General features: G+C 42.0%; 1 protein-coding gene across 2 annotated transcripts; it reads right to left on the bottom strand.

Annotated features, from left to right (window-relative positions):
* Positions 1 to 274: 274 nt before the first annotated feature.
* On the bottom strand, positions 275 to 4,201 carry LOC135651193 (uncharacterized). 2 transcript variants are annotated; one of them, XM_065171085.1, is made up of 3 exons: positions 3,493 to 4,201; positions 1,747 to 2,156; positions 275 to 1,110 (listed from the first exon to the last, which is right to left on the bottom strand). In XM_065171085.1, exons 1-3 carry the CDS (start codon positions 3,995 to 3,997, stop codon positions 634 to 636), a joined length of 1,392 nt encoding a protein of 463 aa, XP_065027157.1. In that variant the 5' UTR covers positions 3,998 to 4,201; the 3' UTR covers positions 275 to 633. The 2 variants fall into 2 exon arrangements, with proteins under 2 accessions (XP_065027157.1, XP_065027156.1); XM_065171084.1 differs by having other exon boundaries at positions 3,469 to 4,199.
* Positions 4,202 to 25,076: the final 20,875 nt, after the last annotated feature.

Raw genomic sequence — 25,076 nt, 5'->3', positions numbered from 1 at the left:
ATACCGCGACGTTTCGTTCACTGGTGAGAAGAATGCTTTCCTCAACAGCAATACTTTTACAGCATGTGTTTTTGTATTATTTTCCATTTTTTCATATATATCGAGAAAAGCCTCAATTCTGAGCCATTGATTACCTGATGCATATGAGAATGGTGATCAAATAAGAAGCCACATATGGAGTCCATGCTAAAAGTCAAAAAGTCTTACAGGCAAAAGAGTTGACTTAAACAGATTTACAGGTTAACACTAGATTAAAAATATGGAAACAGATACATACACCAAAGAAGGTGATCATCACTTAAAAAGAGTATCAACTCATTCATCAAAGAAACTTTGATGTTAACAAAGCATGGATGCTACAGCAAAACCCAACTCTTTGACACCCAGAAATAAAGGAAACATGGACATCACTCAAGTACATGCCAAACACAAACATCAAACAAGATCTGGTTCCATCTGCTTGAATTCCTCATTTGAGCCAATCTACATCAACAATCTTCATCATTTGATATCTTGTAAACCATAACTCTGTAGTTACTGGAAAAGCTCATTTCAGTCTGTCCTTTTCAGCTGCTTGCCTGAATACAAGTTATGAAACCATATGCAACAATAGTAACAACACTACTGCCGAATTTACCTATTAAGTTCCTCGTTCTTATGCTGTGAGACCAGACTTGTGGTGTCCCTCCACCAGCAGATCTCTCTTTCTTTCTCATGGAGCTTTCTCTCAGCGCACTCTAATGCAGACTCCAGCTCTGCTATCCTCTCCTGCTGTCTTGTTTCAAGGAGCTCATGTAGTCTTCTCTCCAGCTCCTGTGCAGAAACCCCATAGTAATTGCCACTGTCTTCCTCATTAATTTCAGTTACTTCTCCATTATCGTCACAGAGATTCTCAGCAAGATCGCCATTACTGTAGCCAGTGTGGTCGAAGGAAGACTCTAGCTCGGTGATACCCTCCTGTTGCCTCATCTCTAGAAGCTGATTAAGCTTCTTTGTCAGCTCTTGCGCAGAAACTGCACATTGGATACTGCTGGCTTCATCAGAAACTTCATAGGCTTTGGCTAAGCTTCCGTCCAAGCTCTCAGAAGGATCAGCATCATCAGGAACCAACTATAACCAGTACAAATCAGCCACTAGAGAGAACAATATGCATACATATGCTAAACTACCTCAAAAGATTTATCTTGGCAATATGGTCTCTTTTATCGAACAAAATTAATGTCCCATTGTTGGGAGTCTTAGAGAAATTGTTTCCAGACATTGGAGAAGCTTTTTTATCATATTGGTTATTTCACATTAAACTGGTCTAAACAATTTAATACCAGTATACATTTGTTAACACATACAAAGCATCAAACACATAAGCATGATTCAGAATAGACTGGTCAAACAATGTCGAGCAAGAAAGTGTAGAAGAATCAAGTTAGAGAAACTGTGTAAGTATTTCATTTCCAGTAATATAGAATTAAGATTTTCAATGAAGAATACATGAAGTATGAGAGAAACATTAAGAGTGAAAGTGAAGGAAATAAGAAAACTTGTAAGCTATATGAATAAGGAAGCTCACAAAGTTCAGCAAAACAAGAGGCTTTTCTTGTCAAATGGAAGCACATGAAGTATGATGAATAACAACCACTGAATTTGTCAATTATTCTATCAATCTTTTAAGTTTATAGTTTATTGCAAATATCACATGTTATAATCCATGTTACCCAAAATATATAATCAAAATGGAGTGAACAGCACCTCCACTCTTTCTTGATCTTGATGAAGTGATAGACTTTTGGCTTCGACGGTACATTGCAAACATTCTAATTCAACTTGCAATTCTGCTTCCATTTTATCCATGAGGCATATTCTGCTCCCTGTAGTCCTAACAAACCTCGATTGTACCTCAGCCTCAGGTTCCATGGCATGCTGTACTCTCTCTAAATCGAATGAAACTTTATCATCTTGAAAGAAATTATGATTTTTAGACTGTGCACAGTTAGAAGATGCATCTTTCTTCTGAGCTTCGTCCTTTATGTCTTTAAGTAAAATCTCCATTTCTTCCCGCAGTTCCACCATCTTATTGATTTCAGTGACACTCCTTGCTAGGAGAAAGACCAGACCTACTCCCATTCCTAGATTTAAAGAGAGTTCATCACTCTTCTTTCCTGGAAAACACATAATCTAATAGTTAACCAATGTCGTGTCAGTAGAAATCTTCAAGTTAACATCCTTTCCCTATGAATTAGATGGTAAAATTTCAGATATACAAGAAATATTTTACAACTTAAAACATAAGTATTTCATATAACAGCTGAAAAGAAACATGTAATTACAAATAAAACAAGAAACACCTTATATTTTGAAATTAATAAGAAAGACAACAAAAGGTGGAACATGCAATGCATATAATTAGTCATGCATATAATCAAGCTTCAAATCCTACGACGAGAATGTAATAGATATCCTCTTCAGGAAAGAAAGAGGTCCACCATGTGTTGAAACCATGACCAAAACAAATGATATTTATAAAACATGAACTAAAAGATCCATAGGTTTGTCTTTAATGCAGCAAGTAGTTCAAATTTAGAAAAAAATCAGTGGAACAATCAAATCAAAAGAATTACATTCTGCTAGAAAAAAGTTGATGTGTGCCAATTGCAACAAAATGTACTACTATCGGGGCAGTTGATACCATCAGAGATGTATGTATTGTAGAATATACTAAAATTATGTAACTGGACAAGTAAAAGATATTAACATTTGGTTTCTCATTGATGACACGTCATAACCAACAAGCAGCAACCACATATGCTCCATCTAAAAGATTATATTTCTTGAGGAATATGAGAGCACTTCGAACACCGAAGCAAATATATTGTTGCTAGGATTGGTATATGGTAGAAGCATATCGGTTCGGCAGTTGCAGGACATCTCAAGCAACAGAGAAGTAGCATATGCAAAAGCTTAATTAAGTTGCATGACCAAGACAGAAACAAAACAGAAAGGCATACATATCACCCAGACTCATGAGTTCCAAATTAACCATTCACAAAAGAACATGAAGGCAGTTCTAAATGTATTGAATAGCTATGTTAATTGTAAATTCAACAATTAGACAAAATAGGTCAAAAAGGAAGTTTGTTGAAGACAGGCTAATAAAATGGCATGCATAAATATTTTAAAAGAAAGGCTATTAAAATGTAACAACAATTAGGATAATGTGATATAGATAAGAACTTAGTCTTTTCATAACCTCCCTAAAATTGAGCTCTACTGAGATAATTTGAATTCCAAGTTCATGACAACATAAGAATAAAAGAAGGAAAGGCACATTTTGACAATAGATGATAAATCAAAGAAATTAACACAAATATTGGCAGAGAATTAAATGATGCAATCAAACTCTCCCTCAGCCAACAAAAATACGATTTTTTTTCACAGATATTTCAATACTAAAGCAAGCAAAATTGCTCAAACCAGAATTAATGGCGAGCTCCGTACTGCTCTCGCCGGAGACCTCCGGCGCACTCCTCCCTCTGCTGGCCTCCACTGCCGGCTCCTCCACCTCCAAGGCAACCTTCCCTTTTTCCTCCGCCCCTCTCCTATTTCTTCTCTTCCTATTATTAGAACCGCGCCTTCGGAACCGCACCCGGCAACCCAACCGTTCCTCACCATCGCCGCTGCCACCACCGGTTTGGACCGGCGACGGCCGACGCAGAGGGAGGAGCAACCGGGAGAGAAGACTCCGAGGCGAATAAGCATCGGGAGAAGCAGAAGAAGCGGCAATGGGGGAGGCGAAAGGAGGCAGACACAAGAAAAGCTCTCGCCTTTTCGCACTCATCGGTCCCTCCACCTCGTCCTCGTTGCTCTCCTGGAGGTAGTCAGTTATTCTCATCCCCCCAGCCGTCGCCTCCTCCTCCTCCTCCTCCTCCCACCGAACCCTTCCCTCTTCGCGCAACGCCACACAGAAGCAGAGCACCTTCCCCTGTTCCCGATAACAAGTCATGTTTTAATAGGATTTGTCGCCTCAACTAGGAGGACAAGCCACCAAACGCTCCCAGAAACAGCCACCGATTTGACGCGAAAGCGAGGAGCGGCTGCTTCCTCTTCCCAGGTATATAAGGCGCGTATTCATGGAGGGAAGAGCTCTATCGGTGGTTCAGGAGGGCCCTCCTGGCCAGCGATTCCCTGTGCTGCTTCCCGGGAAGCCATGCACCTTCTCAGCTTATCCTCACCCGCGAGTGAGCAGAACCCGGAGAACAAGATCTGTTGCCTCATTTATGTCACTGTTTGCATTAAATTCACGTCACATTGTCCTCCTTTGACATTACCCCAAAATTACATACGTATCCCTCTTTAAAATCGATTATTTATTTATTTATCTAAATTTAAAATTTAAATATATTGTAAGCAGGTATATTCTGTGACCACTCTAAAATTTTAATGGATATTAATGAATAATGGTTAATATGATATTTTGAAACTTGGGAAAAAAAAGGACTATTCAAGAGACATGGGAAAGGGAAGATAAGAAATAATGAACCTAAAGAAATCCACTTCAACCTATATCACCATAATAAATCATTATTGAAATAATATAGTTTTCTTGTGAGAGCTAAAAACGGAGGAGGAGATGAGGCTAAAACAAAACTGAGAGGTGGTGAAATGTTGCACGGAAGATTCACAGGCAAGGCGTGAGGTATTCAATGGAAGCATTAAGTGTTGGGTTTATCCTTACGGACAAACACACAGAAATAAATGAGATGTTCAATGAAGGATGCCAATCATTGGAGCCAATTCAGTGTGTATAAGTGATTCGTAAAGGTCGTGTGGTAAATACATAAGAGATAAAAAGAAGTCGATAAACGAACACATAGGTAAAACTAACGTCGACATGACTTCACAAGGTCACTTGGAACGCTGAAGGAATAAATAACAGCAATACTAGTAGACGTAAACACCATAATGATCATCAACCATTTACAACCAAAGATGCAACAATATTTCATTTGATATGATCATCAACCATTTACAACGAGCTTACCATCAACCATCTCCCGTGTTGGTGGCCTATAATTTGACACAGCGGAGGATGAATATACCTGTTGAGATAATTTTGCAAGTTGTGGGTATTCCATTGCTAAATCTTCTAATCCTGCTGCGATTACTTCCTTTCGGAGCTAGATTTTTGATCGTCCATTCGAATAGGCGAAATTAATCCAACCTGATTTTTTTTTTATTATCATCGTATTTGTCCAGAAGAGAGAGGTCATTTAAGTATTCACATTTTGAATGTGAAAGGAATTTTTTTACTATAAAATTATTTATGTCTTACGTACTTTGTGTCACTTCTTTAAAAGAGAAAAATGCTCGTTTCTTGTATCTTCTTTCTCAAAAACAAATTTCATAAGATTATCAAGTAAAATTGTTTTAATGATCAAGATAGTATTACATCTTCGACTATTGATTTTACCTAAATCGTAAGATACCTTTACGTATTCATCCATATAATCTAAGTAAATTCAATTAAATCCATGATTGATGATATCATAGTAAGACAAATGCTACATGTTTGTCCACATTACCTAAGTAAATATAACTAAATCCATGATAGATGATATCAAAGTAAGACAAACATAGTTAAAAACACCTTACATATAATTATGAGGAATCTAATTGTCATAGACAAACTTCTAAACAGGATGTTCGATGTAATGCTTATGTATGTCTGTGTCTTTTAGTATATTCATTCTTTGCACAGCATGTAGAGGGACAGCCAAATACTTAATAGTCTTATTTTAGTTGGGTTTGGTGGTCGCTTTAGGCTTGTAAATAAAGGTTGTGTCATGTAGACACTTGTGAGAGATTTTCAGTCTGTAGTGGACCATTTTGATCCTTTGTTGTGCAACTGTTCAAAGCTTATAAAGTCTGTTTGTAATTTATATTGTATATGAAGTGTTTTCGCAAATGTTTGCTTGTGGATCCCGAGTGATGCGTTTTCTTTAACCCGTTTTCTCTTTTGTGGATCCTAAGAGACCATGGGAGGTTTCGGGGAGGCTGACCTTTGTGGACGGACACGCAAGGGTGCCGCACAACTTAGGCAAAACCAGCTAAGTCCGTGATATATGGTATCAGAGCAGGACAAGCACTCATAGAAACACTTGATGTGCAAACGTGAGGGACCTAACGAGGCTACGTTGAGGGCAGTCAGTACACGCGCGACCATTTAGGGGAAAACGAGCATGGAGATGTAGGAAAAATGAGTCGTTCAAAGGAGCAGGCATATGAGATTGGCATTCAGAGGAATGGCCAACCCTTCGCGCAAGAGGCACCACGAGAATAAGTAAGGTTGGAAGAATGCAGAGCACACAAAGGTTGGGATAATTGAGTTTGAGCTACAGTTCAACATTGACAACCATACTTGATGGTGCTCAAGACAAGCGAGGCGCTTGGTAAAGGATGAGACCATGCAAGGTGGAATGAGTTGCTCAGTGATCGAAAGAGTTGTGCAAAGCTCACAGAGGTGAGGGGAATTGCTCACTCGAAGAATTCGGTACTCATGCATGGGCTTGTATGTGGACGATGGAATGTTCACGGCCATCCTAAGGTGACCGAAACTCGACGCCATGGAGTATTGAAATTTTCTCTTCGGCATGTGAAGGATACGTCCGTAGGAGGCTGAAGTGTGCAGCGAGTTCAGCATGTTGTTAGGCCTTGAGTGGTGCAGCGGGTGTTGTATTGACGTGGAGTTGCAATCTAGCAAGTGTGTTTGTAGGAGGCAGAACAATGCATAGTTTGTTCAGCAAATCGGAGTAGTCCAAGGGGATGGTGGTCTCCGAAACGAAGAGAGATATTGCTCCAACGGGACAGTTATCTAGGGGATAGATCCCGGTTTCTCCAGAGGGAGAATCATGTGCAACAGACCACACATGTTGAGGAGTACCTCAACAAACAACAACTCCACAAAGCTCAATGGACCGAGCAAGCAGCGAGGAGTCATCATATGATCTCGCTTGAGAGAATGTATTGGTGGATGCATTACGTAATCAAGTGGGGGAGCGACCCAAAGAAACCCAAATAAAGGCACACTTGGAGTCGATATTGAGATCGGACTCAAGGGAGGGTTGACCCGTGGAATGGTGGGCGCGAGGGCCACCATCAACTCAATGCAAAAATGAGGAGCGGAGTAACTTGGGTGTAACTTGGCGAAGTACCCAAGCCATATGAAGGGAGCCAGCAGAAGCTGGAACATGGAGCGGAGGCATAGTGCTTTCTTTGCACAGAGGTCAAGGACATGAACTCTTGCAGAGGCAAGAGCAGGATCATGTTGTTTCATGGGTCCTTCATTCTGATGGAGCGGACTCATCTTGCTTGGTGCCAAAGACGAAGGGAGCTTCTGGGCACATGCATCTTATCTCGGAGAAGCATTTGATGGAGGAGCTAAGGCGACTGACTCAACTTGCGGAGGCGAAGTTGGGTTCAGAAGGCCTTGGCACGGTGCAAGAGGATGCGGAGGTAGGTACTCTTGAAGAATATACTATAGTGTTGCCATTCAAGTTGCCATGAAGGAAGCGGTGCACAGTGGAGATTGTGCTGGTAGGGGCAGAGGTCCAAGATCCAGACAATGGTGCACCATTTTCAGCGAAGTCATTGGACTTCAGGAGCTACTAGGTGACAGACTGTCCTAGAGTAGTGCTTCATTTAGGTGTGACCCAAGAGCGAGTGGATGAAGGTCGATTGCCAAAGAAACGAAAAAAATCGAAGGTGGAAGAGACCCTGCGATGTATTGGCAGAGGCCAAACATGGAGGGATCACAATTCGAGTTCATCCCATAAGGGTCCGAATGCAATAGAGATGTCACCAGGAGGTGACATGGTGCAGTGGATCATGATGGAACAGTTCATGGCAATGCGATACACATGACATAGTCCCGTGAGGGACTAGATCATTAAGAGGTATGATCGGGAGCTACTAGAAGCTCCACTTCGGTGAACAACATGACGACAAAAAGGGCTATAGATTCAAGGAGTGAAGGCCATGATACCGTAGAGGCGGGTCTTCCGTGCGTACATCGAATTTTGCATCGGATGAAAGCCTTGGTCATCAGCATATGGGGGCTGTGTTCCACCAAGGGAAAAGTTCGAATGCAAGTACTAGTGAGTCCCATGGGAGGGACTTGATCATGTAGAGGTATGATCGAAGCAACTGGAGAGTTGGACTGCTCTAGAGCCCATATTCGCTTAAGGGAGCCCGGCAAGTCAGAGGACAAGGTCGAGTAAGCGAAAGTTGCTACCAAGGAAGCTAAGGAGAACAGAATCGACGCAAACCCTACAACGTGATGGCAAAGGCCATGCATGGGAGTTGTAGTCTATCTTTCCATCAATCAAAGGGAGTTGCTTGGAGAACACAAAAGTGTTGAAGCAGGGGGTCGAAAGGGGCGAGGAAGCGACGATGAGTCCAAAGGGACTTAGCTACCCAAAATCAAGCATCAGTTAGAATGGAGGTGGACTCGGAGGAGTGCCACAGAGACATATCTACTGGTCATGAAGAAAAGGGATGCAGATGTGAGGCGGTAGATACTGTTGAATCTCAGATTTTGATGATGAAGTCAATTGTCATTTGTTATCTAATCTAAGTGTTGAGATAAGTGTGCAGGATTAACTACGATAAGAGTAAGACAAGCAGCAGGTGTTGCGCCGGAGTCAAGATCATGATCACGTTGGGAGTTCAAGAGTTCGACGGAAGTTCGGACGGTCGTCGGAGGTTCAGCGAGGACAGATCCGAGAAGTCCAGAAGCTTGCCAAGCGAAGCTCGTCGGAACTCGCCAAGTGGATCGTCGCAAAGTCCAGGAGTATGCCGGATGTCCGCAGAAGGATCACCGAGGATTATCGGTTGATCGACGGAAGTTGGCCGGAAACTCGCCGGAAGAAGCGATTGACGCATCGGAGCAAAGCTGCAGAAGTTGTCTTAGAGTTAATCGTAGTTAGCATGATGATTAAGCATGAAAATGGGAGGTGATCCCATTAGCTTAATCTTGGGGCAATTGGGCCCCTGAAAAGATTCAAAGTGGGCCGAATGGAGTGAACCATTCGGACCCTGATTGCACCAGGAGGTGCAACCGCCCCAGCCAGGAGGTGCAACCGCCTGGGCTGTGGGGTTGGGAGGTGCAACCGCCCCAGCCAGGAGGTGCAACCGCCAGGGCTGCGAGGCTGGGAGGTGCAACCGCCCCAGCCGAGAGGTGCAACCGCCCAGAGCTCAGTCTTCGAGCTAGACTGGGCGGTGCAACCTCCTCTGCCAAGAGGTAGCACCGCCAGAGCTCAAGTTTCGAGCTCTGCCAGGCGATGCAACCACCGAGCTCAGTCTTCGAGCTCTGGCAGAGAGGTGCATCAGCCTGAGCTCAGTCTCGAGCCCTGCCAGGTGATGCAATCACCGAGCTCAGTCTTCGAGCTCTGGCAGAAAGGTGCATCAGCCTGAGCTCAGTTTGGAGCTCTGCCAGGTGATGCAACCACCGAGCTCAGTTTCGAGCTCTGCCAGGTGATGCAATCACCAAGCTCAGTCTTCGAGCTCTGCCAGGTGATGCAATCACCGAGCTCAGTCTTCGAGCTCTGGCAGAGAGAAGCAATCGCCTGAGCTCAGTCTTCGAGCTCTGCCAGGCGGTGCCACCTCTCCAGTCAAGAGGTGCAACCGCCTGATCCCAGAATTCTGGGATTTGATCGATTTGATCGTTTTGAGCTCCAAATTTGAACTGGGTTGGGGCCTATAAATACCCCACCCATTCAGCACTGAAAAGATACAGATCCACACCGAATTCTTGATCTTTTCAGTGATTCTAAGAGCTCAAATTTGTGTAAAGTCCTAAAGTTCTCCTCCTTCTGTTCTTCAAGTCTTGAGTTGTAAAGAGAGGAGAGAAAGGATCTGTAAAGGTTGTCTCCTGAGCCTGTCAAAAGGAGAGAAACTGTAAAAGGGCAGTTAGCCTTCGCCCATTGAAGGAAGGCAGCTAGTTGACGTCGGCAACCTCGTCGGTGGAGGAAGCCAAAAGTGGAGTAGGTCAAGGCTGACCGAACCACTCTAAATCTCTGGTTTGCGTTTATTTTTGAGCACTTTATCATTACTGCAAACCTCCTCCATTACTACTGCTCTCTGCGCTTTCACGAACAAGTTCTAAGTGCTGTTCTTTCAGAATCTGCATTCAAACGTAAATCGTGTTTTCGTACGATCTTCACACTGCAGTTTACGCTTACATTCGGACTCCATTTATAACTGCAAATTGCTTTCTAAGTAAAACGCTTTTCCAGGTTCAAAACTGCTTTTAAACGCAAAACTACATTTAGACGTAAATCTGAGTTTAGACGTAAATCTGCGTTTAGACGTAAAACTACGTTTAGACGTAAATCTACGTTTAGACGTAAAACTGCGTTTAGACGTAAATCTGAATTTAGACGTAAACTGCGCTTAGACGCAAACTGCGCTTAGACGCAATCTGCGCTTAGACGCAAACTGCACTTAGATACAAACTGAGAATTAGCTTTTGCATCATAATAGTTTTTATTGAACGAACGCAGCTTTTGGTTTTTAATCGCTGTAAGATTTCCGCTGCACTAATTCACCCCCCCCCTCTTAGTGCTCTCGATCCTAACAATTGGTATCAGAGCCCGGTTAACTCTCAAAAGGATTAAAACCCAAGAGAGATGGCTTACGCCGGAAACCAAGAGGGCCATTCTATTACACGTCCACCCATGTTTAATGGAACGGACTACACCTACTGGAAAACCCGAATGAGGATCTTTCTTATTTCTATGGATTTTGAATTATGGAATCTTGTCGAGAATGGTTTTTCAAAGTCTTCTCTTCCAATGATCGATTGGAATGATTTGGAGAAGAAGGCTTTCGCTCTAAATGCAAAGGCTATGAACGCCTTATTTTGTGCACTCGATAAAAACGAGTTTAACCGTGTTTCAACTTGTGAAACTGCATTTGATATTTGGCACACACTCGAAGTGACCCATGAGGGCACAAGTAGAGTAAAAGAGTCAAAAATCAATTTGCTGTTACACTCTTTCGAACTCTTTCGGATGAAACCGAGTGAAACCATTGGCGACATGTTTACCCGTTTCACGGATGTCGTCAACGGTTTAAAAGGACTCGGAAAGAGCTTTTCGGATTTTGAGCTTGTTAATAAGATACTAAGATCCCTTCCTAAGAGTTGGGATCCTAAAGTCACCGCTATTCAAGAGGCAAAAGATCTGCGAAATTTCCCTCTTGAAGAACTAATCGGGTCACTAATGACCTATGAAATGACTTGTAAAGCTCATGAAGAGCAAGAAGACATCCTTCCAAAGAACAGGAAGGATATGGCACTCAAAACGTCAGAATGCCACTTGAGAGAAAACTCAAGTGATGAGGACTGTGATGATGACTTGGCACTACTAACAAGAAAGTTTAAAAAGTTCTTTAAAAGAAACAAATTTAAGAATGATGCAAAAAATAAACTTGAACCCAAAAAGGACCAAGTGATCTGCTATGAATGCAAAAAGCCGGGACACTACAAAAGTGATTGTCCCCAAGTCAAGAAAAGAACAACAAAGAAGAAGGCGCTCCAAGCAACATGGGATGATTCGAGCGCATCTGAGGAAGAGGAGTCCAACACCGAGCAAGTTGCTCATTACGCCTTAATGGCCATCGAAGACGAGGTAACAAATTCAATAGATACTGATTTATCTTTCGATGAATTATTAAATGCTTTCAATGACTTATTTGACGAATGCAAGAGTATAAGTAGAAAATATAAATTGCTGAAAAAGATGCATGATAGTCTTACCTGTGAGTTTGATAAGTTAAAAGTCGAACATCATGATAGTTTAAATTCATGTATCAAATGTCATGATTTAGAAACTATGCAAAAAGAAAACCTGCTACTCAAGGACACCTTGAAGAAATTCGAGGTTGGTAGCAAGTCATTAAACATGATCCTTACAAACAAGGGTCATGCTCCCAAAAGAAGTGGGATTGGATTTGTGAGGAGTCCTCACCGAAATCCAACTACCTTTGTAAAAGGCCCCATCTTACATGTTCAACACCAAACCAAGTGCAACTTTTGTTGCAAATCTGGACACAAGACACATTGTTGTCCATTCAAGAAAATAAGTCCAAACAAATTAATTTGGGTTCCTAAAGGAACCATGATAAACTCTATGCAACATGATAAGAAATGTAGATCTATTTATGAGGCACCCAAAAGCAAATGGGTACCTAAACATCATCCTTTCTTGTAGAAAACTAAACAATCGCAAGCTAGGAGCAAGAAATGGTACCTTGATAGTGGATGCTCAAGGCATATGACCGGAGATCCATCTCAATTCTCTAAGCTCACTAGCATAGACGAAGGATATGTCACCTTCGGAGACAACAACAAGGGTAAAATCATTGGCAAAGGAACCATAGGTAACAAATCCAACCTCTCTATTGAAGATGTTTTACTAGTTGATGGTTTAAAACATAACCTCTTGAGCATTAGTCAATTATGTGATAAAGGATATATTATAAGATTTGAATCTAATGCTTGTATCATTGAAAAACCACACAAAAATATATCTATGATTGCATTAAAACAAAACAACGTATACACTATTGACATCAATGACTTATGTGATGAAATGTGCCTTGCCGTTATGAATGAGGATGCTTGGCTATGGCATAGAAGATTAGGTCATGCTAGCATAAAACTAATCACTCAAGTATCATCTAGAGAACTTGTAAGAGGAATTCCTCATATCAAGTTCATCAAAGATAATGTATGCGATGCTTGCCAATTAGGTAAGCAAATTAAGGGTAGCTTCAAAGCTAAGAATCAAATAAGCACCTCTAGGCCCTTACAATTGATCCATATGGACTTGTTCGGACCAATCTCTACATCGAGTCTAGGAGGTAGCAAATACGCCTTTGTCATTATTGATGACTATAGCAGATATACATGGACCTACTTCTTAAAACAGAAAAATGAATGCTTTAGATATTTTACCAAGTTTTGTAAACTTGTTCAAAATGAAAAAGGATCTATGATTTCGTCAATTAGAAGTGATCATGGTGGAGAATTTCAAAACCATGACTTCCAAGAATTCTGTGAACTCAACGGATATAACCATAATTTCTCTACTCCAAGAAATCCTCAACAAAATGGGGTAGTAGAAAGAAAAAATCGAAATTTACAAGAAATGGCAAGAACAATGTTGAATGAACATAGCCTACCCAAATATTTTTGGGCCGAAGCTGTAAACACTGCATGCTATATTTTAAATAGAGTCCTAGTAAGACCCTTACTCACCAAAACTCCTTATGAGTTATGGAATAACAAAAAACCCAATGTCTCATATTTCAAAGTCTTTGGGTGTAAGTGTTTTATCTTGAATGAAAAGGATAACTTAGGAAAATTCGATGCTAAATCTGATGAAGGAATCTTTCTTGGTTATTCTTCGGTTTCTAAAGCTTTTCGCATCTTCAATAAAAGAACCTTAGTTATTGAAGAATCCATCCATGTTGTTTTCAATGAGATTTCAGAAATTAAGAAAAATGATCTTGATGATGATTTTGATTCCTTGAATTTAAACGAAACCCCATCTCCAATTAGCAACTTGGATGCATCCACTTCCGAAATATCCTTACCCAAGGATTGGAAGTATATAGATGCTCATCCTAAGGAGCTAATCCTAGGAGACACATCAAAGGGGGTTCAAACACGATCTTCTTTTAAAAACTTTTGTGCCAACGCCGCCTTTCTCTCCCAAATTGAACCCAAATGTGTTGATGAAGCCATGAAAGATGATTCATGGATTATCGCAATGCAAGATGAATTAAATCAATTTGAGAGAAATGAGGTGTGGACGCTTGTTCCTAGGCCAAATGACCATTTAGTTATTGGTACTAAATGGGTCTTTAGAAACAAGCAAGATGAAAATGGTATCGTGGTTAGAAACAAGGCTAGATTAGTGGCCAAAGGTTTCAACCAAGAAGAAGGTATCGATTACGAAGAAACCTTCGCACCTGTGGCTCGATTGGAAGCCATAAGGATGCTCCTTGCCTACGCCAGTTGCAATAATTTTAAGTTATTTCAAATGGATGTTAAAAGCGCTTTTCTAAATGGTTTCATTTCCGAAGAAGTTTATGTTGAACAACCCCCTGGATTTGAAAATAATGGCTACCCTAATCATGTGTTTAGACTAACTAAAGCTCTCTATGGTTTAAAACAAGCCCCAAGGGCTTGGTATGAGAGACTTAGTTCTTTTCTCATTGAAAATAATTTCATAAAAGGCAAGGTTGATACTACATTGTTTATCAAAAATTTTGAAAATAATTTTCTCATTGTTCAGATTTATGTTGATGATATCATCTTTGGCTCTACAAATGAATCTCTTTGTGAATCGTTTGGTAAAACTATGAGTCTTGAATTCGAAATGAGCTTAATGGGAGAATTAACATTCTTCTTAGGTTTACAAATCAAACAACTAAGCAATGGCATCTTTATTAGTCAAGCTAAATATGCCATGAATTTATTAAAAAGGTTTAATATGAACAACTCAAAGGCCAGTAACACTCCTATGTGCACCTCCACTAAATTAGAAATTGATGAAAGTGGAGAAAGCTTTGATCAAAAAACTTATAGGGGTATGATAGGAAGTTTACTTTACCTCACTGCAACCAGACCAGACATCATGTTCAGTGTAGGACTTTGTGCTAGATTTCAATCAAACCCTAAGATGTCTCATCTCAAAGCAGTTAAAAGAATATTTAGATATCTTAATGGTACCACAAATCTAGGATTATGGTACCCAAAATCAGAAAATTTTGAGTTAATTGCTTTTGCTGATGCTGACTTTGCTGGGTGTAGATTAGATAGAAAAAGCACATCAGGATCATGTCAATTTTTAGGACATGCCCTTGTTTCCTGGTCATCAAAGAAACAAAACTCAGTTGCACTATCAACAACCGAAGCTGAATATATTGCAGCAAGTGCATGCTGTGCACAAGTTGTATGGATGAAAAATACCTTAGAAGATTATAAAGTTTATCTCAGAAATATTCCAATTAAATGTGATAACACAAGTGCAATATGCTTAACCAAAAATCCTATACAACACTCAAGAACAAAACATATTGATATTAGACATCACTTTATACGAGATCATGTCACCAATCATGACGTAACCATAGAGTTCATTGATACTAAACATCAACTAGCTGACATTTTTACAAAACCCCTATGTGAAGAACAATTTGATTACATAAGAAGAGAATTAGGAATGTTGAATTGTCCGAATACTTTAACTAGTTAAAATTATTTTTCGGATGTTATTACATGCCTTGACAAACGCTTGATCAAATAACATGTTGCAAATTATGTGACAAATATTTTTAACCAGATGCATGTAAGAAGTTCATTTTTCGGTTTGTATGCTAAAAATGGGATGTTCTTGTACACTCTTATGAAAACTCTTTGAAAAATAACTTTCCTCCGTCAGGCAAAAATAATAAAAAGATATATGTGTCATGACTTCCTTTATATGCTTGATAATGCTATCATGCTTTTTGTTGATGACAAAGGGGGAGAAACATATGAATTGATAAACACTATGTCATAGCTGAACTGCCATCATCATATCTATGTCATAGTTGCAAATACTTGAGTGATGCTATAAACAATGTTATGCCATCCTTGCATCACCAAGAGATATGTGAACATGTGCTATAGTTTGCATCATATCTTGATTTGATATCCTATTTTGTGAAGTAAATGCAAACTTGCTAGAAAATCTCAAATGTGTGCATCATGTAAAAAGTCCTTCGTAGCTTTATATGTTTACATGATGAACAGTTACAAACACTATAATACAAACGTGATGATGAATGTCAAGCTTTGACATCATCCTTGAAGAGATACATCATGATAGGTATCATGATGGGAGTATTGATAAGTTTAACTGATCTAACTTATCAATACGTCACTTGAATTCTTAGTCTTGAATTCAAGGTTGACTTATCTCAACTATGGCATATAGACAGGGGGAGTTAAGGATAACTCCATTATCAATTGATTGTCATCATCAAAAAGGGGGAGATTGTTGAATCTCAGATTTTGATGATGAAGTCAATTGTCATTTGTTATCTAATCTAAGTGTTGAGATAAGTGTGCAGGATTAACTACGATAAGAGTAAGACAAGCAGCAGGTGTTGCGCCGGAGTTAAGATCATGATCACGTTGGGAGTTCAAGAGTTCGACGGAAGTTCGGACGGTCGTCGGAGGTTCAGCGAGGACAGATCCGAGAAGTCCAGAAGCTTGCCAAGCGAAGCTCGTCGGAACTCGCCAAGTGGATCGTCGCAAAGTCCAGGAGTATGCCGGATGTCCGCAGAAGGATCACCGAGGATTATCGGTTGATCGACGGAAGTTGGCCGGAAACTCGCCGGAAGAAGCGATTGACGCATCGGAGCAAAGCTGCAGAAGTTGTCTTAGAGTTAATCGTAGTTAGCATGATGATTAAGCATGAAAATGGGAGGTGATCCCATTAGCTTAATCTTGGGGCAATTGGGCCCCTGAAAAGATTCAAAGTGGGCCGAATGGAGTGAACCATTCGGACCCTGATTGCACCAGGAGGTGCAACCGCCCCAGCCAGGAGGTGCAACCGCCTGGGCTGTGGGGTTGGGAGGTGCAACCGCCCTAGCCAGGAGGTGCAACCGCCAGGGCTGCGAGGCTGGGAGGTGCAACCGCCCCAGCCGAGAGGTGCAACCGCCCAGAGCTCAGTCTTCGAGCTAGACTGGGCGGTGCAACCTCCTCTGCCAAGAGGTAGCACCGCCAGAGCTCAAGTTTCGAGCTCTGCCAGGCGATGCAACCACCGAGCTCAGTCTTCGAGCTCTGGCAGAGAGGTGCATCAGCCTGAGCTCAGTCTCGAGCCCTGCCAGGTGATGCAATCACCGAGCTCAGTCTTCGAGCTCTGGCAGAAAGGTGCATCAGCCTGAGCTCAGTTTGGAGCTCTGCCAGGTGATGCAACCACCGAGCTCAGTTTCGAGCTCTGCCAGGTGATGCAATCACCAAGCTCAGTCTTCGAGCTCTGCCAGGTGATGCAATCACCGAGCTCAGTCTTCGAGCTCTGGCAGAGAGAAGCAATCGCCTGAGCTCAGTCTTCGAGCTCTGCCAGGCGGTGCCACCTCTCCAGTCAAGAGGTGCAACCGCCTGATCCCAGAATTCTGGGATTTGATCGATTTGATCGTTTTGAGCTCCAAATTTGAACTGGGTTGGGGCCTATAAATACCCCACCCATTCAGCACTGAAAAGATACAGATCCACACCGAATTCTTGATCTTTTCAGTGATTCTAAGAGCTCAAATTTGTGTAAAGTCCTAAAGTTCTCCTCCTTCTGTTCTTCAAGTCTTGAGTTGTAAAGAGAGGAGAGAAAGGATCTGTAAAGGTTGTCTCCTGAGCCTGTCAAAAGGAGAGAAACTGTAAAAGGGCAGTTAGCCTTCGCCCATTGAAGGAAGGCAGCTAGTTGACGTCGGCAACCTCGTCGGTGGAGGAAGCCAAAAGTGGAGTAGGTCAAGGCTGACCGAACCACTCTAAATCTCTGGTTTGCGTTTATTTTTGAGCACTTTATCATTACTGCAAACCTCCTCCATTACTACTGCTCTCTGCGCTTTCACGAACAAGTTCTAAGTGCTGTTCTTTCAGAATCTGCATTCAAACGTAAATCGTGTTTTCGTACGATCTTCACACTGCAGTTTACGCTTACATTCGGACTCCATTTATAACTGCAAATTGCTTTCTAAGTAAAACGCTTTTCCAGGTTCAAAACTGCTTTTAAACGCAAAACTACATTTAGACGTAAATCTGAGTTTAGACGTAAATCTGCGTTTAGACGTAAAACTACGTTTAGACGTAAATCTACGTTTAGACGTAAAACTGCGTTTAGACGTAAATCTGAATTTAGACGTAAACTGCGCTTAGACGCAAACTGCGCTTAGACGCAATCTGCGCTTAGACGCAAACTGCACTTAGATACAAACTGAGAATTAGCTTTTGCATCATAATAGTTTTTATTGAACGAACGCAGCTTTTGGTTTTTAATCGCTGTAAGATTTCCGCTGCACTAATTCACCCCCCCCCTCTTAGTGCTCTCGATCCTAACAGATACTAGGGCCATGGGCATGGCAGCGCTATGGTACTGTAGAGGCAGGACTTCCGTGAAAATCATTGATCCCTTGCTCTCATGGAGGGAGAGCGCTTGGTCGTGAAAGGGGCTGAGGAGGTGGAGCATGCAGAGGCAAACTCTAAATACTGAGACAAGGCTGAAGGGTAGAGGCCAAGGAACTTCATAAGACTAGTGTCAACGAACTTCTCATCAAGATAGCCGAAAGTGAAGGACTTCAGGTCATGCAAGAGTGTACAACCAAGGAACAAAGCAGGCAGTACGTGGTGCTATACCTTTGCTACTCAGTGGAGTAGGCGGTCGGGTTGATGGAGAAGACGGTACAATCCCAGAGGTGACTAAAACTATTAGAGACTTACTCCAAGTTGGGGTGAAAACTTCTTGCATTCCAAAAGTTCGATGGCATTGAGAAGGTGAATCATAGTAGCTAACTCAATGCAAGGAGTGCAAACACTTCGAGTGCTTCAGAAGTGTGAGCAAAGAACAGGCGAAGGCTAGTAACTAGCTCGATGCATGGAGTATAACCCTTGAAGAGGCTAGCAAAGTCAAGTAACAATTGCCTTCTCAACTCTTAAGATAATGGGCGAAACCAAGTACCTCAATTCTCTTATTTATCCAGTAGAGGAGCGCTGCATAGGTTCAAAGACCCTTTGAAGATAATGGAAGACAATAGTTATCAAATCCTCACCAATGGTGATCAGTGCTATTGAGAGTAGATTATCCGCTTCATTTCCCAACAGAATGCCAATCGAAAGTGATGTGAATCTACTTGGAAGTGACAACTAAATGAAAGAAGAATCGATGGACATTTTGTGTAGGAAGGACCGAAAACTTTGAAAGTTTGCGAGGCGATGCTTGTTAAAGCTCCAACAAGCAACCACCCAATTCAAGCAGCATATGGTATTTGAGAGACTGGCATATAATAAGGATGGTCTCTTCCTTCATCTGGAAGATCCGCAAGAACCAACAAGGATCAACACAACTCAGCCAACCCCACATTAGAGTTAGAGTCATTGGCGAGTTAAAGCAGTATGGTGGATCAAAGGTTCGACTACTCAAAAATAGCAGCTGGGAGCCAAGAGGCACATTGCAGCTAGAACAGAAGATTGAAGACTCAATAAAGGCGAGGAGTTGCAGTGTCGGCAAAGGTTCGACGAGGATGTCGAAAGAATAAGTAGGGGAGAATGTCACAGACAAACATCTAAATAGGATGTTTGATGTAATGCTTATGTATGTCCATGTCTTTTGGTATGTTCATGGTTTGCACAGCATGTAGAGGGACGACCGAATGCTTAATAGTCCCATTTTAGTTGGGTTTGGTGGCCGCTTTAGACTTGTAAATAAAGGTTGTATCATGTGGACACTTGTAAGAGATTTTCGATCTATAGTGGACTATTTCGACCCTTTGTTGTGCAACTATTCAGAGCTTGTAAAGTATGTTTGTAATTTGCATTGTCTATGAAGTATTTTCATAAATGTTTGCTTGTGGATCCCTAGTGAAGCATTTTCTTTAACTCATTTTCTCTTTTGTGGGTCCTAAGGAACCATAGGAGGCTTCGGGGAGGCTGACCTTTACGGACGGACACGCAAGGGTGCCATATGACTTAGGCAAAACTAGCTAAGTCTATGACATAATGGGGCTATGTTGAGAGCAACCATTACACGTGATCACTTTGTTAGGAATGAGTAGGCACTAAAAGGGGGGGGGTGAATCAGTGCAGCAGTAAAAACTACGCCAGTTCTGAAAACTTTCGTTTCGATTAAAACCCAATCATAAAGATGCTTAAATTGAAAGTGTAAGAAATCAGTTTGTAATAAGGTAAATAGTAAGAAGTAAATGCAAACCAGATTTTATAGCGGTTCGGTCATCGTGACCTACATCCACTCCGCCGATTCCTCTTCCATCGAGGCCATCGGTATCCACTGGTCTTCTTTCAATAGGTGAAGACCAACCATCTCTTTACAACTCTATTCATCTTTTGACAGGTCTAGGAAAGAACCTTTACAACTCTCATAACCTCCTCTCTTAAACTTCACTAATCACTTAGAGTTTGAGCGTGTTGGGAAATCATAGGGGGGGGCGACATCATATACGCAGCGGAAGAACAAGAAAACAAAAAATCCCCGATTCCCAAAAAGATGTTCATTGTCGTGCGAAGATTGGTGCGCAAAATCCGCAAAAACACAAAACTGCGTATAGAGATTGTGTTACCTAGGGAGATCGTATATCCCTGTTTCCTTGCAGATCCTTAGGAGAGGGTGAAGGAGGTCAAGCGTCCTCCTCTCTAGCGGTGATCCACACAGCAGGGTTGCGACGACGCTCCTCAAAACTCCAGGCCTACTCTGAGGTGGAGAGGGAGAGGAGAATAGGAAGGGCAAGCAAAGACTCTAGCCTATGAGGCTGTGAATCCCTCCTATTTATAGAGATCCCGTGTCAAAACCCTAATGGGTCCTTTCCCTAGTGGGTATTGGATCTGCATCCAATAAGACAAGGGCTCCGTCGGATATCTCATATCCGAACCTCTACTCATCGTAATGCCTACCATATGTGTGTGACCCTCTAGGCCCAATATCGAGCTGGTCGTAAGTCATACCTGTCAGAACCCTTTCTAACTAAGTGAATTATTATCTCTGTAATAATTCACTCGACTCATCGACTACGGAAGTACTAGGCCACTACGCCGTAGTCCCCAGACGATACAGGGGAATCCAATCCATTGGACCTATCTGTCCTCAGTTACCATGTACCTATAGTCCCTCATCCATCTAATATCCCAGAGACCGTATATCGAGCATGGTGCTGTCAGACCCATACGGTTTCTACTCGAGTCTCGCTCTAATCGGATTCTCCCGGAGAACTCTTTCTCTCTCAACCCGAATGACCCTGGCCAGGGATTTGTCTGAGCAAGAACACATGGGATATTCCTCTCATGATACCGAGAGTGGATGATCCTCTATCGACACTCAATAGCCCTCGTAAGGTCGACTACCACTCCCAATGACCAGCTGTACTAGATCTGGGAACAGCCAAACCTATAAGTCTGGTATCAAAGAGTGGAGCACTCATACAGGACATCCTTGGTGTCTCAAGTCTAAGAACCAGATACACCACTAGGACTACGGAATCGTTGTCTGACAATAAGGCATCATCAACCATCCAGCATTCCGTAAGCGGATCAATCAGTGAACTCATTCTCCAATGAGCACCTGTATTGTATCCCTAGTGTCCCTACACGAGCAGCTATGAGACCAGCTGCATCCATCATATGGACGGGTATACAGCACACCAGTCTATCCGGTTATCACGATGTCCCTCTCAAGTAACCTATGACCGGGATTATTTAGGATATGTGTTTAAAGGTGAATCGATCTCATTATCGTGATCTCATCACGATCCGATTCCCATTGCACAAATCCAAGGACATCACAATATATATGCATTTATGCAATAGTTATAAAGTGATATATGCCAAAATATAATAAGCAAAAAGATTCTGTATCAAGTCACACGTGCCATCACTCACGTGATTGGCTTGCCGGGCACTTATGACTAGCAATCTCCCACTTGACCTAAAGCCAATCACCTATGTGTCTGATCCCCATCAGACCCTTGTGACGCTCAAAGACAATCTGAGACAATGGCTTTGTTAGTGGATCTGTAATGTTATCTTCGGATGGAACTCTTTCCACTGCTACATCTCCTCGGGTCACGATCTCTCTGATAAGGTGGAACCTCCTCAGAACATGCTTAGATTTCTGATGAGACCTAGGTTCCTTCGCTTGAGCAATTGCCCCGTTGTTGTCGCAATATAGGGAAATCGGCTCCTCACTATCCGGCACGACTCCCAAATCTGTGATGAACTTCTTCAACCAGACTCCCTCCTTTGCTGCATCTGATGCAGCAATGTACTCCGCCTCTGTGGTCGAGTCAGCAGTGGTATCTTGCTTGGAACTCTTCCAGCACACTGCTCCTCCATTCAAGGTGTACACATACCCTGAATTCGACTTGCTATCATCGACATCAGACTGAAAACTTGAGTCAGTGTAGCCTTCAACCTTAAGGCTATTACCTCCATATACTAGTAAAAGATCCTTAGTCCTTCTCAAGTACTTAAGGATACACTTTACTGCTTTCCAGTGCTCCAAGCCTGGATCCGCCTGATACCTGCTCGTGACACTCAGAGCATGCGCTATATCAGGCCTAGTACATAGCATGGCATACATGATAGACCCTATTGCTGAGGCATAAGGTATCATATCCATGTTCGCCCTTTCTTCTGGAGTCTTTGGGGACATACTCGTAGAAAGCGATATCCCATGTCTCATCGGTATGAGACCTCTTTTGGAATTTTCCATGCCAAACCTTTTGATAATAGTTTCTATGTACCTGGACTGGGACAAGCCAAGCATCCTTTTGGATCTATCTCTATAGATTCTAATCCCCAAGATATAAGATGCTTCTCCTAAGTCCTTCATGGAGAAGTGTCTAGATAACCAAGCCTTTATTGTGGATAGCATTCCTATGTCATTCCCAATGATGAGGATGTCATCCACATATAACACCAAAAAGCTAATAGCGCTCCCACTTACCTTTCTGTATACACAAGACTCATCTTCGTTCTTAACGAAGTCATAAGATCTGATTGCCTCATCAAATCTTATGTTCCAACTTCGGGAAGCTTGCTTTAGTCCATAAATGGATCTAAGCAACCTACACACCTTATCTGGGCAGTTCTTGGACACGAATCCCTCAGGTTGCATCATATACACCTCCTCCTCCAGGTTCCCGTTGAGGAATGCGGTTTTCACATCCATCTGCCAGATCTCATAATCATAGTGTGCTGCAATAGCCAATAGAATTCTGATGGATTTTAGCATTGCTACGGGTGAGAAAGTTTCGTCGTAGTCAACACCTTGCCTTTGACGATACCTCTTAGCCACTAGCCTTGCTTTATAGGTCTCTACCTTTCCATCTACTCCGATCTTTTTCTTAAAGATCCACTTGCAACCGATGGGTACAATACCTTCGGGTGCATCAACTAGGTTCCAAACCTTATTGGAGTACATAGAATCCATCTCAGAATTCATGGCTTCTTTCCACTTCCCGGAGTCTATACTCATAATAGCCTCCTCGTAGGTCTGAGGATCAATATCCTCTACATCCTCTGCTCTAATATGTCCCACATATCTCTCAGGAGGATGGGATACTCTATCAGACCTGCGTAAAGTTGAAACTTGTGTATTAGATACCTGAACAGACTCGGGCTGTAGAGTGGTGCTTGAGCTTGGTTCTCCAACCTCGCTCAATTCTATCATTCTCCCACTGTCTCCGTCAAGAATGTGTACCTTCTCAAGGAACACTGCTCTCTTAGCTACAAAGACCTTTTGGTCCTCGAGATGATAGAAGTAATACCCACAAGTTTCCTTGGGGTATCCCACAAATTTACATCGCCCTGTCCTTGATTCTAACTTATCGGGGTTGTGTCTTTTAACATGGGCAGAGCAGCCCCAAATCTTAACTACTTTAAGATCAGGCTTCTTCCCTTTCCATATCTCATATGGTGTAGACACCACCGACTTAGTTGGAACTCTGTTCAGAAGGTAAGCTGCGGTTTCTAGGGCATATCCCCAGAATGAGATGGGTAGGTCAGCGAAACTCATCATGGACCGTACCATATCTAATAATGTACGATTTCTCCTTTCAGAGACACCATTGAGCTGAGGTGTATAAGGAGGTGTCCATTGGGATAATATCCCATGGTCCTTGAGGAAGTGAGTAAACTCTGTACTTAAGTACTCACCTCCTCGATCTGATCGAAGAGTTTTGATACTCTTTCCAGTCTGGTTCTCCACCTCATTCTTATACTCTCTGAATTTCTCAAAGGCCTCGGACTTGTACTTCATTAAGTACACATATCCATACCTTGAGAAATCATCAGTAAATGTAATGAAGTAGGAGTAACCTCCAATGGCATGAGTTGACATGGGTCCACATACATCACTATGTATGAGTTCCAACAACTCAGTGGCTCTCTCTCCAGTTCCACTAAATGGAGAGTTGGTCAGTTTTCCACGAATGCAAGGCTCACAAGTTGCATATGACACATAGTCGAATGGATCTAGATATCCATCATTTAGCAACTTTTGAATCCTTCTTTCATGGATGTGACCTAGCCTACAATGCCACAAGTATGCACTGTTCAACTCATCTCGTTTCCTTTTGGACACATTTATATTCATGATATGTGGAGTGGTGTCTAACATAAATAAACCATTATGCAATGTTCCTTTCGTGATGATCTTATCATCTAATAATATCGAACAACCATTGTTCTCAAAAACAAATTTATATCCACTAACTGTTAAACATGAAATGGAGATAATGTTTTTGATAATAGAAGGAACAAAATAACATGCATCTAATGCAATAAAAGCTCCACTAGGCAGATGTAGGGCGACCTCGCCAACAGCTAATACAGCAACTTTTGCTCCATTACCCATCTTGAGGTCCATCTCGCCTCTCTCTAGTCTCCTAGGCCTTGCCAGAACCTGCAACGAATTACATATATGATAAGCACTACCGGTATCTAATACCCATGTGTTATCATAAGAGTCTGACAAATGGAGACTGATCATGAATGTACCTGAAGCTTCATCAAGCTTTTGTTTCGCCCTTTCTGCAAAGTACTCTTTGCAGTTTCTCTTCCAGTGCCCATCTTTACCACAGTGGAAGCACTGGCCTTTGTCCTTTGTTGGGTCTTTCTTAGCAACCTTTGCTTTACCTTGTTTGCCCTTGCCCTTTCCCTTCTTAAGGGACCTTTCTGCTTTCCTTTTCTTTCTGGTCTCACCAGTGTAGAGAACTGGCTTCTCTTTCTTAATAGTACTCTCTGCCTCCGT

This window comes from Musa acuminata, chromosome BXJ3-10, assembly GCF_036884655.1.
Source record: "Musa acuminata AAA Group cultivar baxijiao chromosome BXJ3-10, Cavendish_Baxijiao_AAA, whole genome shotgun sequence".
Taxonomy (NCBI): domain Eukaryota; kingdom Viridiplantae; phylum Streptophyta; class Magnoliopsida; order Zingiberales; family Musaceae; genus Musa; species Musa acuminata.
The sequence above is the reverse complement of the archived record's forward strand: the minus strand, read 5'-3'. Positions and strand labels throughout refer to the sequence as shown.

Bases quoted from the DNA above. Each gene is read 5' to 3' on its own strand.
- LOC135651193 (XM_065171084.1), bottom strand. From the start codon at position 3,997: ATGACTTGTTATCGGGAACAGGGGAAGGTGCTCTGCTTCTGTGTGGCG. The intron at 2,157-3,468 runs GTTTGAGCAATT...TGTGTTTTCCAG, and splicing joins GGAGCTCGCCATTAATTCTG to GAAAGAAGAGTGATGAACTC. The intron at 1,111-1,746 runs GTGCTGTTCACT...TACTGGTTATAG, and splicing joins AAGATCAAGAAAGAGTGGAG to TTGGTTCCTGATGATGCTGA.